Source organism: Eptesicus fuscus, chromosome 11 (assembly GCF_027574615.1).
Source record: "Eptesicus fuscus isolate TK198812 chromosome 11, DD_ASM_mEF_20220401, whole genome shotgun sequence".
Lineage (NCBI taxonomy): Eukaryota > Metazoa > Chordata > Mammalia > Chiroptera > Vespertilionidae > Eptesicus > Eptesicus fuscus.
The window spans coordinates 56125463-56143669 of NC_072483.1; the positions used below are offsets into that span (position 1 = coordinate 56125463).

The following is an 18207-nucleotide window of genomic DNA, read 5'->3' on the forward strand; positions in this document are numbered from 1 at the left end:
ATTAAAAAATGAGTCTGAAATTGATCCCTTCATTTTTATCCACAATTCTAACGAGTTTCATATGAAAAACTTGTGGTTTTAAAACCAAAATAGTCTTTCTAATTTCTATAAACAGAGGAAATTTACTTTACTAGGTCAATATACTGTGCAACTGACATAAACAAAGCTGATATTCAGTATGCACCAAAAATAGAATATCTAAGTGCTCTGCTGGTCTTGCAATGCATAGATGTGAGATAGAGCTGAACTTATTTTTGTATTTGTAGTACTATTTATTCTATTTCAGTAATCCAAATTAGAATTCCTTTTCCAAAGTTTCTCCAGGATTTTAAACAATGTAGGAAACTTTGATGCATTGCATTATTTTCTTATTTCCCACTATTGTCCTTGCAAAGTAGTGTAGCCTCTTTTGATGTTTACATTCCTCCTATTTACTGATGATATTTTAGTCTCTGATGTTTTCTTATCTCTTTTATCTGGCCTACAAAGACTAGTCTCTGTGTTCTCCCAGTTTGGTCTGGTTTGGGGAAACAAAAGAAAAGAAAAATAAATCTAGGATTAAACTAAATGCATTTCCTTTAAGTCTTCCCACAAAATATGCTGCCACTCTGGAGACATCATTATTACATTATATAATTCATGCTATATTTACAACATATTTTGTAAGTTGCTTTGAAATTGTTTTCTGGTTTCAAGTTTGTGTTGTCTGATATTCAATTGCCAGCGATTCAAGAATAAGAACATGTATTTACTAGTAATGTGTTTTTTTTGTGTGTGTGTGTGTCTGCAAAGTGCTTGGGACATATGTCTATCAGTGTTGGTTGTGTGATGTAACTGTACCCATGATGAACTAGTTTCACCCTGTGTATTCACCAGGTCCCTTTCCAGAATGCCTACGAACTCTGTTTTTCAAGATGAGGTCGTGCATATGAGAGGTTTCAGATAAGACACTGTTGTATAGCACTTTTACATGGAGTCTGACCTCTGAAAATAAAAGAAGAGTGATGCTGGAAACTATCTGTGTCTTGTAAACCTTTGCACTTTTGCTAGAACCAGTTGTTAAATCATTCCAGCACACAAATCCAATCTTCCAGATCAGATTACTTATGAGATAAAATGTCACAGAATAACTATGTGCTCTGAGGGGAGAGGGTTTATGCCTGTCCTTTATGCAGTAACAAGAGGAGCATTTGTTTCTTCTTTTGAGCTGAAGCATGAAATAGACATGGTTTAAGTTATGAAGTATCAATAGTTTCAGGAGTTGTGAAAAGACTGGGAGAAAAGTGAAGTTTCTCAAAATTGCCCTTTGCTTCAGAAAAATTGTCCTGAACACCTCAGCCAGAAAAAAACAAACAAAAAACAAACAAACAAAAAAACACACACCTGTCTGTTGTGTGTCTCTGTTATGCGCTATTTGTACGGCATATGTTACCTACTGGCTTAAATAGTCCTTTCTTGATCTATTAATTTCCCAAACTAAAGGGAACATTGCCAGAGGAAAGGGGAAAAATAGGCTCTAAGTTTGGGGTGGGAAGGAAGAACGTTTGAGGCCAAATGTGGAGTGTATTAAGCCCCAGGCAAGACATTCTAATTGGGTCGGATTGGGAGTGGAGACATTACCAGTCTCTGTGTGGGGATATGACATATTCATAGTTGTGCTGTAGAAAAATCATCTGCCTATAAATGTCAGTGTGCTGAAAAAGTTACAAGACTAAAAACAGGAAACATTATTGAGCGCTGTGTATTGCCTCAGTGCTTTATTGGAATGCACATGTAAAAAGGATAAGGATGCCACTCTGTTTATCATGTTATACACAGCATCTCTAAATTATACATAATAGGTGCTCAATAAATGTTTGTTGAATGAGTGAGTAAATAAATATAAACAAATAGAGACAGAGAATGCTTCTTATTCATTTAAAAAACCTTCCACATACGGGTCATTCTCCCTGAGCTCAGATTTCCATACAGTTTATTTCTGTAGGTAGTATATTTCTATACAAATTATAGCATTACTGATACTGATGATAAGAAAAGAGGGATAAAGGAGAAAGGGCTACTATATATTCAGTATTAATTATGAGCTAAGCACTGTCTTAAGTACTTTGCCCACAGCCACTCATTGTTCCCATCCAACCAGAGAAAACTAAGAGATTAAAAACCAAATTTGACTTTCTCTGACTGGCTTATTTCATTTAGCATAACACCCTCTAGATTCATCCACGCTGTCACAAAAGGTAAGATTTCCTTCTTGTTTACTGCTGCATAGTATTCCATTGTGTAAATGTACCACAGATCTTTTATCCACTTGTCTACTGATGGGCACTTGGGCTGCTTCCAAATCTTGGCTATTGTAAATAATGCTGAAATGAGCAAGGACAAATACCATATGATTTCACTTATATGTGGAATCTAATGAATAAAACAAACTAACATACAAAATAGAAACAGACTCATAGATACAGAGAACAGACTGACAGATGTCAGAGAGGGAGGGAAGTTGGGGGGCTGGGTGAGAAAGGTGAAGGGATTAAGAAAAAAATAGACACAGACAACAGTATGGTAATTGGCAGAGGGAAAGGGGGTAGGGGGAGGTAGAAGATGGTTGAGGAGGATAAATAGGTGAATGCACGATGAAATATACAGGTGATACAATATAGATTTGTACACTTGAAACCTGTATAATTATATCAACCAGTGTCACCGGAACAAATTCAATGAAACAAAACAAAACAACACAACACAAGTTGGAGTAACACTAGCAAACCGAGCAAGGTTTTGATTGGCAGTTGTGGCAGCTGCTGTCAATGCCTGGCCCCTTCCACTGTCTGAGCTCCCCTGCTGCTGGGCAGACAATTTCGCATGTTGGCAGCTTCCCAGCACCCTTGTCTCTTCTCCGCCTGAGGACTCTGGCTCCTGGGAGTGTGCTTGCCTGCAAGTTTGCGGGGTTAGCCCTCCACCAGAGGAGGATGAGTCCTTAGATAAATGCCCCGGCCGCCTGGTCTAGCAGAGGTGGGGGACTCTGAGGTGTGTTTTCACACAGTTTCTCAGCGGGTTTAAGAACTCTTTTAAAAAAAATGGTTTTATTGATTTTAGAGGGAGATAAAGGGAGAGAGATAGAAACATCAATGAAAGAGTAACATCCACATCTTTTGGCTGCCTCCTGCACAACCCCCACCATGGATGGAGTCTGCAACCCTGGCATGTGCCCTAACCAACAATCAGAACCAGTAACCTCTTGGTGCATGGGTCGATGCTCAACCACTGAGCCACACCAGTGGACAGGTTTAAGAACTCCTGTAATTTGGAAGGCATTGCTTTATGTTTCCTTTACAGCAACCTTGTTGTTGATATTTTATCAGGAAATTTGTGGATGAGCAGAAATATCCTCTGTAAGGAGGAGACCTTTAAGTTGAGACTAAAGAAAGAGAAGAATCGTGAAAATTCACAGGTTGTATATTTCAGCAGAGGGAACAATTCAAGCAAAGACCCCCTGGGTGGAAAAAACCCAATGCACTTAGGGAAATTAAGGAAGGTCGATGTGGCTAAAGCAAAGTGATCCTGAAGGACATGGCCAATGGAGAGCTAGCAAGGTAGGCAGAGACCAGATCATCGGGTCCTTGTAGACCACCCTAAGTCTGTACTGAAGAGCAATGGGAAACACAACTTATAGGACTGAAGCAGGACAGTGGCATGTGTGCTTTGATTTAGAATTGTAAGAGTTCACTTTAACGTGTATTAGAAAATTGATGGTGTGAAGAAGGAGTAATTAGGGAGGCCAGGTAGCGGATTACTGAACAGGCCAGGTGAGATTATTGCAGTTTGGAAGAGGGTTGGAGCAGGGCAGACGAAGATAAACAGATAGACTTGAGGTATATTCCAAAGGTCAAATTGTTATAACAATGATGAATGGATTATATGTAGGGAATAGAGAGGGAGAAATCATGAATTATTTTCCAAATTTCTGGACCAAACAACTAACTGGGCAGATGGATTGTTATTTTCTCAAAAGAAAGACATTGGATGGAGGACTAGTTTAGATGTGGGATGAGAGAATCAGAACTCAGTTTTTTAGATATGTCATGTGCACAATGCCCTCTAGATATCCAGGTAGAGATGTCAGGAAGGCAGTAAAACATATGACCCTGGAGCTCAGAAGAGAGGGCCAGGCTGGAGACATGGACTGGGGACTCATGTGGGATTTTAATGGTATTATTTGGCTGGTATTTAAAGACATAAGACATAAAGACATTTAGGTTTAGAGCTCCTAAAGAGAGAGATATGGAAAGAGAAGGAAAGAGGACCTAGACAGAGCGCTGGGACTCTCAAAGACTATGGTGAAGGGAAAGAGACTCAGAATGGCTAGATAGGAAGGCGGTGTGGGGACTAAAATAATACTATCACAAAAAGAGAGGCATTCAGGAAGGAGAAATGTTCACTCTTGATAGCAACTTGAGAAGTTGGGTGAGCCCATATTAGGATCCTCTCTCCTGGGAGGACGTCTTATCAAGGAGAGAGAGTCTTTTACTGTTGAGTCCCTAAAGTAGGTCCTGGCACACAGTGGGCACTTGATACATATTAATCAAATGACACATATTAATTGAATCATTGAATATTTATGTTCAGTTGAGGGTTACAGATAGGCATGGGTAGTTTTTCAAAGTCTTCCTTTTCTCCCCCCTCCACGTACCCCGTTCCTATCAGATTCTCACACTTGCCCACAAAAGCATTGATTAAAGAGGGAGCAGTATCAACAGGCTTTGTCAAAGCTACGTTAAACCCCCTTTATTTCTGCTGACTTAGGAAAAGTGAACTGTTCTCTAAGCCTTGGAGGAAGGAAAGTTGGGCTAACACAGGGTGGCTGGTTCTTGAAAAGTGGTGAAATCATAACTATAACCACAATCGTAGAAATAAGGTCCTGCCCCATGAATGCTCTATGGGCTGCTACTCACCTTAATCAGGCTGTGAAAAGGATTGTGCTGAGTGGATTTTATCACAGAAGAAGGGAGAGAAATAGAAAGATATAGGTTCAGATCTGTGGCTCTGACATTGCCCAAGTCTGGAGAGTCTGGAAGTGCCTGTGAGACAACTACTTCCTGGGCCCCAACTGGAAATGTGGCTGCAAAACAAGGGGATTGCTTATTTATAATGATGCCAGTGTGAGCTAGTTGCAGAGCTGGGTTGAAATCAGCATGTGGATCTACTCAGGAAGAACTTGGAGTGGAAAAACAGAGCAACGGGACCATTCTCCATGGGCCCTGTGAGCTACTTTTCTAGAAGCCATTTCATTTCATTTTTGCACCATTGTTTGCCTTTTACTTTGTTGCAAATAATAGGAGAGGATTACTATTGCTCTTCTTCTGTCTGTTGACAAAAGAGTAAAAAATGATTGGGTTTGGCTAGAACAGTGGTCGGCAAACTGCGGCTCGCGAGCCACATGCGGCTCTTTGGCCCCTTGAATGTGGCTCTTCTACAAAATACCACGGCCTGGGCGAGTCTATTTTGAAGAAGCTTAAGGAGTTTAAGTTTAAAAAATTTGGCTCTCAAAAGAAATTTCAATTGTTGTACTGTTGATATTTGGCTCTGTTGACTAATGAGTTTGCTGACCACTGGGCTAGAATATCCTACTATTCCACAAATATCTCAAACTCCAAATCTAATCCTTAAATGGCTCATGTGTGTGCCCATTCCTGTGCATACACACATGCATAATCTTGATCCTCCTGTGTATTTTTCTCTCTATGAATTAGCATCATGTATTCAAATCCCAAACTCAGGACTTGGGCATCATCCTGACTCCTTCAGCTCAGCTCCATCTTCGTATTTACCAATACTATCACCAAGTTCTATTGGGTTCTGCCTCTCATATCTCTTGAGTCTATTATTTCCTCTGCTCCTCCTTTGCTACTTCCTAGTGCAGGCCATCCATCTCACTACTCATTATTTACTACAGGAGCCTCCACAATTAGGTTTCCTGTATCCAATCTTTTCTTCACATTTCTGAAACACACGGCTGGCCAAGACAAACCTTTCCACAGCTCTCTATCAGCCCCAGCAGAGGCTAGCACGTTCTAACCTGGCTTAGGAGGTTCATGATGTGTCCCTGTTTCTCTGTTCAGCCTCATATTATACCCACCTGCGCGTGGACAACTAAATGTGCCACCAAGACCACCACTTCCAGTTTCTCTACCTGGCCCTGCGGGAGCCCCCGCTTCTTCCTCCTCTCAAACTGCCTCGTCTAACTCCACCCTCCTTGTCCTCCCAATCTCTCTTTAAGTGTCCCTTAAACATTCAGAATTTTCTCTAGTAAGTAAGTGTAAGTTTGTCCGTCTACCACTTGACTAAACATTTTCCTGAAGGCTTACCCTGCCTTGCTCACCTTGGTATTGTGGGTCTTGCAACTTGCTGGCTCAATGAAGGCGCTGATTAACTGAACAAGTATTTTAGTGACGTATCTGCCATTACAATGTAAGGTGTGATATTTCAGTGTGCATGGTTTCCGTGTGCACCCGTGCGCCCGCACACACGCACACTCACACACCTTAAGAAGCCCTTTTTCTTTTTTCGTTGTTTTTTTTTTTCCCCACACATAGCAGTAATTAATAACTGGACTTATCTCCAAATATCAGCCAAATCACCTATGGCTGTCTCTCTGGTTGCTCCAGAAAGAAACCTGAGGCACATCTGGATCGCATTAGAAGGAGAGTCTAACCCCTTCGGATGTGCTGTGCCCTGGGTCCCCAGCGCATCCTCGGAGGCTTGTGCTGTCTGTGTCTTTCTTGACCTCACACTGGCTATCTGGTGGAGAGTGGGTGCGTGGACAGGGACAGCAGCAAGAACTGGGCTCTTGGTCCAAGTGAGGCAAGCCACAGCGCGTTCTCAGCCCAGCCTCGCTGCTGAACTCTTGACAGCCCCAACCTCCTGCCCTTCAGCCTGAGAGGCTGGCTGCTCATCGGTGTCCGCCCCAGGCAGCCCAGGGCTTAGAGGAAGTGTGGGGGGAAGGTCCTGGGCACCCAGGCAGGGCTCTGAGTCCTGAAGTGAGTAACCCTAACGTCTTTGTGACCAAAGGCCCTCCGGCGCCTTCAGGAGTTCCTTTTGTTTGTTTTTCATCGTGGCCCTCTGGTTATTCCTACTGCAAATATCACATATAGCGCCGACTATCAACGCCAGATCTAGACGGCCCCCCCCCACTCCCCCCGCCCCGCAGCCGGGCGCCCAGGTTTGTGGCTGGCCCTTGGGCCACCCTGGGGCCGGCCGCGGAAGCTCCGCGTTCTTAGTGGGGTCCACGCGGGTCGGATTGGGGCCACACGGCTCCGCAGCCAGGCCCCAACCGCGGTCAAAAGGGGAAGCCCGTGCTCCCTCCAGCTCCGCTCTCGCAAAGCCCCGGAGCCTAGACCTCCGGCTCTCGGAGGAGGCTGGGAGGTCCGGACACGCGCGTCCAGCAGCGGAGGTCCCCTAGCGCCCCCTACAGCCCCTCGTGGGGGAGGGGGGGACGGCACACAGCCTCCCGGCTCAGCACCACGCCCGGGACCCCACCCAGCGGCCCGCGCCCAGGATCACACGCGGCGCCCGCACCTCCCCGCGGCAGAAACCGGGCGTGGGGTCCTGAGGGCGGGCGCACTGCATCCCAGGCGGCGGTGGCTCCGCCCGAGGCCCACTTCCCCTCCCTCTTTCAGTGCGTCCCTCCCTTCCTCCCTCCCTCCTTCCCTCCTGCCTGCTGGCACCGGACACGCCGAACCTCTTCTCTGGGGGCCCTCTTCCCCTCGGCGGAGTCTCATCCCGTACGACGTCGGGACTGTGCCATTTGGGGTTGAATGTTCCCCTCCGAGAGCGCATGGCTGAGGACGCCAGACGCGGGCCGGGCCCCCGAAGGGCCGCCGTCCGGGAGGCGGTGATGCTGCTGCTGTGCCTGGGGGTCCCCACCGGGCGCCCCTACAACGTGGACACCGAGAGCGCGCTGCTTTACCAGGGCCCCCCCAACACCCTTTTCGGCTACTCGGTGGTGCTGCACAGCCACGGGCCCCGGCGATGGTGAGGAGAGGGACTCGGGCGCGCCGGGCATCTCCGAGCCGGGAAGGGTGCCCCGGGATTGCCCGCGGGTTCAAACTTTGCTCTCTCGGGAGGCGGCAGCGGGGAGCGCGGCGGTGGCTGGCTCCTTGGAGAGCTGACCGGGAGACTAACTTATCTCTCGGGGTGGCAGCGCCCGGGGTGCGTCCTGGCACAGGCCCTGGAGCTGCGAGTTAGGGTGGCCCGTGGGTGCGCGGGCGGCGGGCGGGGGAGGGGGCCGCGGGCCTGCTGCCAGCTGCTCCCTCGGCGGAGACCCGGGTCCGCGCCGCTCAGCTCCCGCCTGCGCGCACGTGCGCGTTTCTCCGTAGGCTCGTCGTGGGGGCTCCCACCGCCGACTGGCTCGCCAATGCCTCCGTGGTCCATCCCGGGGCCATTTACAGATGCCAGATCGGAAATAACCCAAACCGGACTTGTCAGCAGCTCCAGCTGGGTGAGTAGGATCTGGAACCAGGAGTTGAGTGCACACACACCCTCCCCCCGCAACTTGGGGGCTCCACGGTCACACAGGTGCCGGAAGAACGCATGGTGCCTTCTGCTTCTAGTGTAAAGCGAACGATTTTCACTCAGCTCCACACCGTCTTCGCTTCTTAACACTTCTTTCTGTCACCGTTCCCCTCCCTGTGCTAAGCCCTGTAGCAATGCTTGCAGTACTCTGACATGACTATGACTAAACTATGTAGAGGGACATTTTTATAGTGCCTTCCCCCTCCCCCATCCTTTTGTAAAACACATTGTAAGGTCTCAGCACATTAAGAACAGGATGCAGCTAAGCCAAGACTAAAGAATTGTATTTCCATCATTGACCCGCCAGCCTTGTTAAGAGAACCAGGGGGCTAGGGGGCAGATCAGGAATAGCAGTTGGAATTGATCCCACATCCTGTCAAGTAGCCTGAGGGCTCTCGCTCTCTAAAACAGAAAAGGCTGTAGCTTTACCTAGCATGTGAAAATGTCAAAGAAGGGCACAGGAAAGACTGGCATCTTCATTGTTAATACAATTAAATTAGCCGGAACATATAATTATCAGTTTTTATCTCCAAAAACGCTTGTGTTAAATAGCGACTTCTATGTGAAGTCATTTCTTAAGGTCTCTTCTTAGATTTGTGATGACTTAGAAAATGCGTTCTGAAGGGGGAGGGGAGAAAGTTCATGTTTCAAAGCACCGAAGCAAATTTGCTTTGCACAGACGCATGGGGTGGGGTGTGAAAGAGGAACTAATACTAGTTCAGACCTATCTTCTTCCAAACACTGTTAGGCACTGCTATACAGGTTGCTTAATGTTTTCCTCTCAGCACCCTGGGTCATAGTGGGCATTGTTCCTACTTAACACACAGAGGACTCTGTGACTCAGGGGTTGCAAGTCCTTCTTCTAAAGCAGTGGTTCTCAACCTTCCTAATGCCGTGACCCTTTAATACCGTTCCTCATGTTGTGGTGACCCCCAACCATAAAATTATTTTCGTTGCTACTTCATAACTGTAATTTTGCTACTGTTAATGAATCGTAATATAAATATCTGTGTTTTCCGATGGTCTTAGGCTCTGCAGCAGCAGTTCTCAACCTGTGGGTCGGGTAGCAGGGTCGCCTAAGACGATCGGAAAACACAGATATTTACATTACGATTCATTAACAGTAGCAAAATTACAGTTATGAAGTAGCAACAAAAATAATTTTATGGTTGGGGGTCACCACAACATGAGGAACTGTATTAAAGGGTCGCGGCATTGGAAAGGTTGAGAACCACTGCTCTAAAGGCTACTCAGCTAGTGAGTGGAAGATGGGACCCCAAGTCAAAGTCAGGGCTGCTTGGGTCCAAAGTCCAAGCCCTGTTCTTTTATGTACCCATCTTCAGTGCAAATGAAATTAAGTGAAGAGTCCAATATGTTGCCTGCTGAGCTGATGAGTCATCTGTAAATGGTGAATAAAAGGTTATGATTGGTACCGTTTTCATATGGAGACTTTGAGATAAGCTAGTTGCTACACCTTTAACCCCCTTTTCTAGTAGTTTTTGCATTTTCTCAAACTAGGAAGCTGGTTTTCTTCATTTAGAATGAATTCAAATAGAGTATGCATATAATGGGATTTTTTGTTTTTAACTCCGAGAGCATCCATAAAGTCTAGGAGTTGTCAGTAGCATGTAGAATAAGCCCCAGTCACTCATGAAGCCTCTTCCATCCCCCAAAGCAGACTATTAAAGCATAACACATTCGTAGACCTATCTATTTGGAATAATTCTGTAAAACATAATTTTCATTGCATGAGGGGATTGTGGGATAAAGAATTGACGATTGGAGCAGGCAACCTTGACCTGCCAGAGGATCTTGATAAGACTTCAGGAGGTAGAAATGTCATTTCTGTTATCCTGTCATAGTTTTCTGATCCATGACATTATTACTGCTGGTACCTAGCACTCAATTCCTATCTGGAAGGTCACGGAATCTATTTCTAGATGTCTGTATTTTAACTGGAAATATGTCATAGCATTATATAAAATTTCAGATAATAATGTCAAAATTGAAGGAAAACCTAAATTCTTTGGGCATTTGGAACATAGGGATCAACTACAGAAATATCCTTAGAGAAATGAGCATATGGTAAATGCACAACAAACACAAATTAAATGAAGACATATTGATAGATGAATGAATAAAAGCAAAGCAAAAGTTTGTTGTCAACCTGATTGGTAAAAAAGAGAAGTAATTAGAAATGAAAAGCCAAAGGGATATTTTTAACCTTTAAATGTTGGGTCAATCAAGGCAAAAAGGAAGACAAGATTTCTATTCAATCACTGATTGCAACACTAATGGCTGAAGTACTAGCTTTGCATATTAGCAAAAGAATTGACTAAAATTGTTTTTCATGCAATGTTTTCAACAGTGCAACTTCTCTTCCTTTTATAAAGAAACTAGAGGCCTGGTGCACGACATTCGTGCCCTGGGGGGGTCTCAGCCCGGCCTGCACCCTCTCACAGTCTGGGAGCCCTTGGGGGATGTCCGACTGATGGCTAAGGGGAGCGGGCCTAAGCCGTCAGTTGGACATCCTTAGCACTGCCATGGAGGTGGGAGAGGCTCCTCGCCACCGCCGCTGTGCTCACCAGCCGTGAGCCCGGCTTCTGGCTGAGCAGCGCTCTCCCTGTGGGAATGCACTGACCACCAGGGAGCAGCTCTTGCATTGAGCATCTGCCCCCTGGTGGTCAGTGCGCGTCATAGTGACCAGTTGTTCCGCCGTTCGGTCGATTTGCATATTAGCCTTTTATTATATAGGATTATGTATCGCCCCTTTACCTTCTTCTTGGGTAAAGGGGGAATAAATGGTAATGGAAGGAGACTTGGTGATGGATGGGGTGGTGAACACACAATACAATGTGCAGATGATGTATATGGAATTGTACAGCTGAAACCTATATAATTTTATTAACCAATGTCAAAGCAATAAATTCAATAACTTTTAAAGTTAAATGTAAAAATTAAAAGGCAACAGATGAAATGAAACACAGTGAAAAATATTTCCTTGTTGACTGAACCAAAAAATATTATAATAACTAAAGATTGAGCTATGATTGCCATGTCAATAAGGTATTTTCTTTCATTTAAAACTAGAGGCTTGGTACACAAATTCGTGCACAGGTAGGGTCCCTCGGGGTGGTCTGCGGGGATGGGGCCCCAGCTTGTGCCTCTAGCCTCAGAGCCCTGCAGCCCCACCTGGCACCCTGCCTTGGCCTGGTGCTGCCCCCTCACCTGCTCCACCATCCCGCCTTCAGGGCAATCGATTGAGGCCAGGACCCCCCGCCCAGCTCCTTCAGTGCCTGGAGCTATGCGTCGGCCCCGCTCCCCGCCTCCACCGCTGGTCGCTGTCTGTGGGGTGATCAGTGAGGTGATCGGGCCCTATCTCACACCTGCCTTGGCCTGGCACACCCGCTCACCTGCTCCACCATTCTGCCGTGGTCCCACTCGTCGCGGCCCATTGGGGCCAGCAGCACCTTCACTGCCACCCGCTGCCAGCGTCCAACACCTGCCATGTTCCACGCCGCCCCTTGGTGGTCAGTGCATGTCATAGCAAGCAGTCAAACTCCCAGTTGAACAATTTGAATATTAGGCTTTTATTATATAGGATAGCTTAACTTGAAAAGCCATAGATGAAATTGAAAGATCCCTTACAATGGTGCCTATCTCCTGCACAATTCAAAATACTACCCACATTGACTAGCCTTTAGGTCTCAGAATTTCAGATCAAAGTTTGATTCAAGTAGACAATTCCCCATAAAAGAGGAGTTCAATATCCACCACCACCCCATGCTTCCCCTATCTTTGTGGATAATGTTGTTGCATATGTGGTATATTTACTGTAGCTATAATCTAAAGTGAGCAGCAAATGCCCATTTATCTAGAATGTTCAGGGTGTGAGATGTTGAGAGTAAGATACCCTTTCAGGGAAGTGAATTGACTGTAGAAGAGGCACTTACATCTTGCATGCAGACAGACTCGCTCACCTCCCTGCCTGCCTGAGAAGCGTCTCTCCTCTCACTCCACTGGTACTTCCCTGGATGAACCAAAAGGAAGTTAGTCTTCCATCTGGAGGGTCTGAGCCCAGGCTTGTTCGCGGAGACGTCTTATCTGGGGAGGCTCCAGTGATTGCCGCTCATCCGGTTGCTTCTCATTTTTTTGTTGTTGTTTTGGTTATATGTTTGGTTTTTTAGAGAGAGAGGAAGGGAGAGGGATAGAGAGAAACATGGATGAGAGAGAAACATCTATCAGCTGCCTCCTGCACACCCCCTCCTGGGGGATCAAGCCAGCAACCCAGGCATGTTCCCTGACTGGGAATCGAACCCGTAACCTCTTGGGTCATGGGTTGATGTTCAACCACTGAGCGACACTGGCCAGGCTGCTTTTCTACTCATAGCCTGCATCCTTACTGAGGCTTTTTAAAAAGAAACTTTGATAGCAGATGGTTGTTAAAATAAGGCATCACAAATCACGACTGTATTATTATGGTTAGTTATGGTCCATCCATGGATTACAATATTCAAATAATTAGAACATAATAAAATGCATAAATAAAATGCTAGTTACTACAACTTTAACCCCCTTTTCTAGTAGTTTTTGCTTTTTCTCAAACTAGGAAGCTGGTTTTCTTCATTTAGAATGAATTCAAATAGAGTATGCATATAATGGGATTTTTTGTTTTTAACTCCGAGAGCATCCATAAAGTCTAGGAGTTGTCAGTAGCATGTAGAATAAGCCCCAGTCACTCATGAAGCTTCTTCCATCCCCCAAAGCAGACTATTAAAGCATAACACATTCGTAGACCTATCTATTTGGAATAATTCTGTAAAACATAATTTTCATTGCATGAGGGGATTGTGGGATAAAGAATTGACGAGTGGAGCAGGCAACCTTGACCTGCCTGAGAAGCGTCTCTCCTCTCACTCCGCAATCAATCGCTGTACAAAGGGTGGCCTGGGCCTCCCTCTTTGGAGTGATCGCGGAGCCCCCCCATTGATCACCCCACTGGCCGGTGGCTTGGACCTCCCTCTTTGGGGTGATAGATTGCAGAGCCCTCCCAGCAATCGCCCCACAGAGGGTAGCCTGGGCCTCCCTCTGCCGGGTGATCATGGGGCAATGGCGGGGCCCCCGACCAATCGCATTGCACCCGCCTTGGATGGCCTGGCTCCAGTGCGTGTCACAGCATGGTCGTCCGGACGGTCATTCTGCTGTTTGGTCGTTTGGTCGATTTGCATATTATGCTTTTATTATTACAGATAACCTATTTGGAAGAAGTTAAGTCAATTAGCACTGGATCATTAAATTTATGATTACCTCACTCTCACTTCTGTCTGATTTACAGGAATTATTAGTGTAGTATTAAAAGGCAAACCTCCCAGTGTTGAAACTCTAAATATGTACTTGGTAACTTCTCTTTTTCATTTGCACTACTCTTCAAATTGTAGCTTATGAGGCTGAGTTGATACAGACTGGTCATTTTGAAAAATCATCTGTGAACATAGGTTGTCATGGTAATTATGCAGAAAAATCAAGACAGAGAGCTTCATTAATAAACTGTAACATTAAGAGAATTAAGTTCCCTGATTTCCAGCAATTTCCTAAACTCCATCTAAAAGAATGATTTCCACCTAATTGGAAAGATGAGGTGTTCTAAATGCATTTATTTTTGCCCTTAAGTTTACTTGATTACTGTGTAATATTCCTAATGACTAAAAAATATCTCCCCTGATGGTGCTGTGCTGGGGTCAGTAATGGTAATCCATTGTACATGGAGGTCATTTATTCATTCAGTCATTTATTGAGGGATCACGAAGGGCCAGAACCTGGACACACAGAAGACACATGGTCCTTGCCCCAGCAAGTTCACGGTCTATTGGGTTCTTATTGGAAAGTATGGTGAGAAGATCTGAGGTAGGAGAATATGGTGATGTCTTCCTGAGAAATTGATGTTCAAGTGGGGAACGTAATGAAAATCAGGAGTTAGATAGAGGAAAAGGTGTCAGACAGAGCAAACTATGCATGAAGATCCTGAGGTCTTTGAGAGCTTGGCATCTTAGAACTGAAAGAAAAATGCATGCAGTTGGACTTCGGAGGGTAAATCGGAGGGTAGGTTGGCGAGGTAAGCAAGGATTATTTTGGGTACAACTTCCTAAACACTCGTTAGGATTATGAATTTGTCCTATGGTAATTAAAGCTGGGGAGTGACATGATTCGATTTGTGTTTTAGATACTTCTGGTTGCAGAGTAGCAAATGCTTTGGAGGAAATGTGTTAAGATAGTGGCAGTAGGAATGGAAAAAAAAAACAAACAGATTCTGCAGTTATTTAAAAGACAGATTCAGCAGGATGTGATCATTATTAAATGAGAGATGAAGGAACGTTTCTTTAACCCCCAGGACATAATTTATTTTTAAATTAACCCAAAACAATACACTAATTTATACAGACAAAAGGTAAGTGAAAAATTCCACAGTTGATTCTCATATGTTACCTCCAACCCAATCTCCTTCATTTGAGAACTGTTAATATAAAAAAAAGTGTGCTTTAACTTTTAAGTATTCAGAGAAGAAGTTTTCAAAGATGGATTGACGTGGGCTGTTGTCTGGATAATCGTGCTGTGTCCTGTGAGACAGAAGTAAATATCTAGTCATCAGTTGGAGGTATGGGTCAGGCGGGCAGGAGAGGTCTGTACCAGCAATTCAGAGTTGAAGGCAATTAGCCCAGAGATGGCAGTCAAAGCCCTGGAGTTTAATGAGTTTAATCTGGGAAATCTCCATCCTGAAAAGATTAGAGGACCCACGATAGATCCCTGAGGATGCTACCATTTGAGAAGTGGCTGGAACAACGCTGCTCTACTCAGGCTGCTATTTAGATTCTCCTGCAGATCTTTAAGAATACTGCTGTTTATTCCCCAAGATGTTGGGAAGTGGGTCTAGGTAAGTGTAACATTGTAATTTATAGAAAGAAAAACTTATATATTTGATCTTTGTCCCTGTTTCTGGCACAAAACACCTAAAACCCTTAGGATTTCCTGAGGGATAAGAGAGACAAAGATACCTATGGTTATTTTAATGAAGTGGCTTTTGTACCTCACTTAAGAATGGGGGCTGGTCCCAGCTGGTGTGGCTCCTGGTTGAGCATTGATCCATGCACCAAGAGGTCACTGGTTGGATTCCCAGTCAGTGCATGTGCCCAGGTAGTGGCAGGGGTGTACAGGAGGCAGCTGATTGATGTTGATGTTTCTTTCTCATTGATGTTTCTTTTTCTTTTTTCTTTTAAATATATTTTATTGATTTTTTACAGAGAGGAAGAGAGAGGGACAGAGAGTTAGAAACATCGATGAGAGAGAAACATCGATCAGCTGCCTCCTGCACACCCCCTACTGGGGATGTGCCCACAACCAAGGTACATGCCCTTGACTGGAATCGAACCTGGGACCCTTCAGTCCGCAGGCCGACGCTCTATCCCACTGAGCCAAACCGGTTTCGGCCTCATTGATGTTTCTATCTCTCTCACCCTCTCCCTTCCTTTCTCTCTAAAACCAATAAAAATACATTTTGGCAACTATAAAAGAAAAAAAGAATGGGGGCTGGTTACTAGTGGAGCCAACCAGATGATTAAAGAGTGCAGACTTTTCAGTCCCACTCCCATGAGCTCGAAGATGGGGATAGGGACTGGAGGTGGAATCAATCACGAATGGCCAATGTTTTAATCAATTATGCCTATATAGTGAAGCCTCTATAATGAAGCCTCAGTAAAAACCCAAAGGATAGAGTGTGGAGAGCTTCCAGGTGGATGAACTCATTGGAATTGAGTGCAGAATCCTTAGTAGGGCATCAGGATTCTCTATAGGTTCCCAAATGATACCAAATGATATAGATATTCTTCTTTTCTTCTCCATGGTTGAGAACCAGTGGAGAAGAGAAGAGAAGCCTGAAAAAATGCCCGAGAAGAAGCCAAAGGGATGGGAAGGAAATCGGGTCAGTGTGGCATTATGGAGGTCTAAGGATGAGAGAATTTGAAAAGAGAGTGATCGGCAGCATCAAAATTGCTCCAGCTGCAGGCTTGTCTCTTCCTTTTTCTACTTACTGTGACTCCGTCCCTGTTGAGTTGGGTTGGGCAAAAAAAAGTTGCCAAGAGGTCGGGCAAGGAAGAATTTAGGAGATTTCATTGGATTCAGAAAGAATCAGTTCATTAGTAACCTTGGTATACCAGTTATAGAGGTGAAGCCAGACTAGAGGGTTGAGGGGAAGTAAGGAGTGAGAAAATATTGGAAGCAAGTCTCAATAACTCTTTTAATTGGGTTTTTCATTAATTATACAAATTTTGTCAATTATTTATGCTAGGTACTGGGAATAGAAAGTTGAATAGGACATGGCTGAAGCCCTCAAAGAACTCAAGTGAACAGTTAATCATGAGAAATTATCCTAAGTGTGATAATAGAGACACACACAGTGGGGGTTTGGGGGACAAATTGGATAATGAGAGATGGTTTCCTAGAAGAGCAGACCCCTAAGTAGTTGAGCCAGTTCTTACCAGTTTTGATGAGCACATAGTAAAAGCTCAATACATTTGAAATGGATGGATACATTTCTCCGATTGGGTGGGATCCTCTGCTGCACACTTCAGCATCATTCCAAGAAGTGTAGGCAGCCTTGGGTTCCCAGGTGTCCATCAATTTGTACCAGGCAATCTAAACAATAACACTCACTCCAGAGATGGGAGCTTGGACCTGACCATGTTTAAAAACAGGGATTTTCTTAATTTTAAAAGTAGCTAAAACATCAAATTGAAACATGGAAGTGGTCTTACAATTGACAGGACTAGGCTCAATAATGCAGTGTGTTTGTGCTGATGCTCTCAGTTTACCTCCAAAAATCTTTTTTTTTTAAAGATAGGAAATATTTATATGAAATTCTGTAATGCACAATGAGAAGAGTAACCATGTAAACTTAGTTGCCAGATCTCTTTGATGGGGAATAACGTGTGAATTGGATTAGACACCCTACATGAAGACTCTTTCCAGGCACACCCTCTGTTGTGAAATCTTTCTAGGTCTACCTCACCTCGATACCATTCTTTGTTTTCCTGTGAACGTTTTCTAATATTTGGTAGGTTTTGTTCACAATCATTATCTCTGCAACATTTTATCCCATCCTCGAAGCTTTTCATAGAGACATGTCTGCTAATATCTGTAACTCCTCATCTCAGTGCGACCCTCCATTGGTGCAGGACAATGCCAAACACTCCCTGACTGTTACTTCTCTCACATATTTTAAAACCTTGCTGTCTTCCTGACATCCTCTGTTCTGCCCTATGAATTCCCAAACCAGGCACAGAACTTCAATATGGCCCACCTCGCATTAGGCCAGAGCAGATTTCCCCAGAGGTTGTTTCTGTTAACATTTTTGTGTTTTCTTCTTTCAAAGACACTCAAAATGGTATTCATATATTAGTGATAGTTTTTCAAGTGAATCCTGAAGACAAAGAGATTGACTGGAAACCATAGACGTAGAGAATTTTCTAATGTTGGAAATTAATGTTACCAGCTTAGTAGGTTTATTATAGAAATAAAATGAGTATAGAACTATTAATAATGTTGATATTTGGGTTCTTTTCCTACATTAGTAGGGAGAAGTATTGA

General features: G+C 44.5%; 1 protein-coding gene across 2 annotated transcripts in view; it reads left to right on the forward strand.

Annotated features, from left to right (window-relative positions):
• Positions 1-7729: 7729 nt before the first annotated feature.
• The window catches only part of ITGA4 (integrin subunit alpha 4), a 76682-nt gene continuing 66204 nt past the window's right edge, over positions 7730-18207 (forward strand). For both annotated transcript variants that reach the window (XM_008138743.3, XM_054723171.1), the window contains exons 1-2: positions 7730-8031; positions 8376-8497. In XM_008138743.3, the coding sequence (XP_008136965.2) occupies positions 7835-8031; positions 8376-8497 (319 nt within the window). In that variant the 5' untranslated portion in view covers positions 7730-7834. The remainder of the gene's footprint in view (positions 8032-8375; positions 8498-18207) is intronic.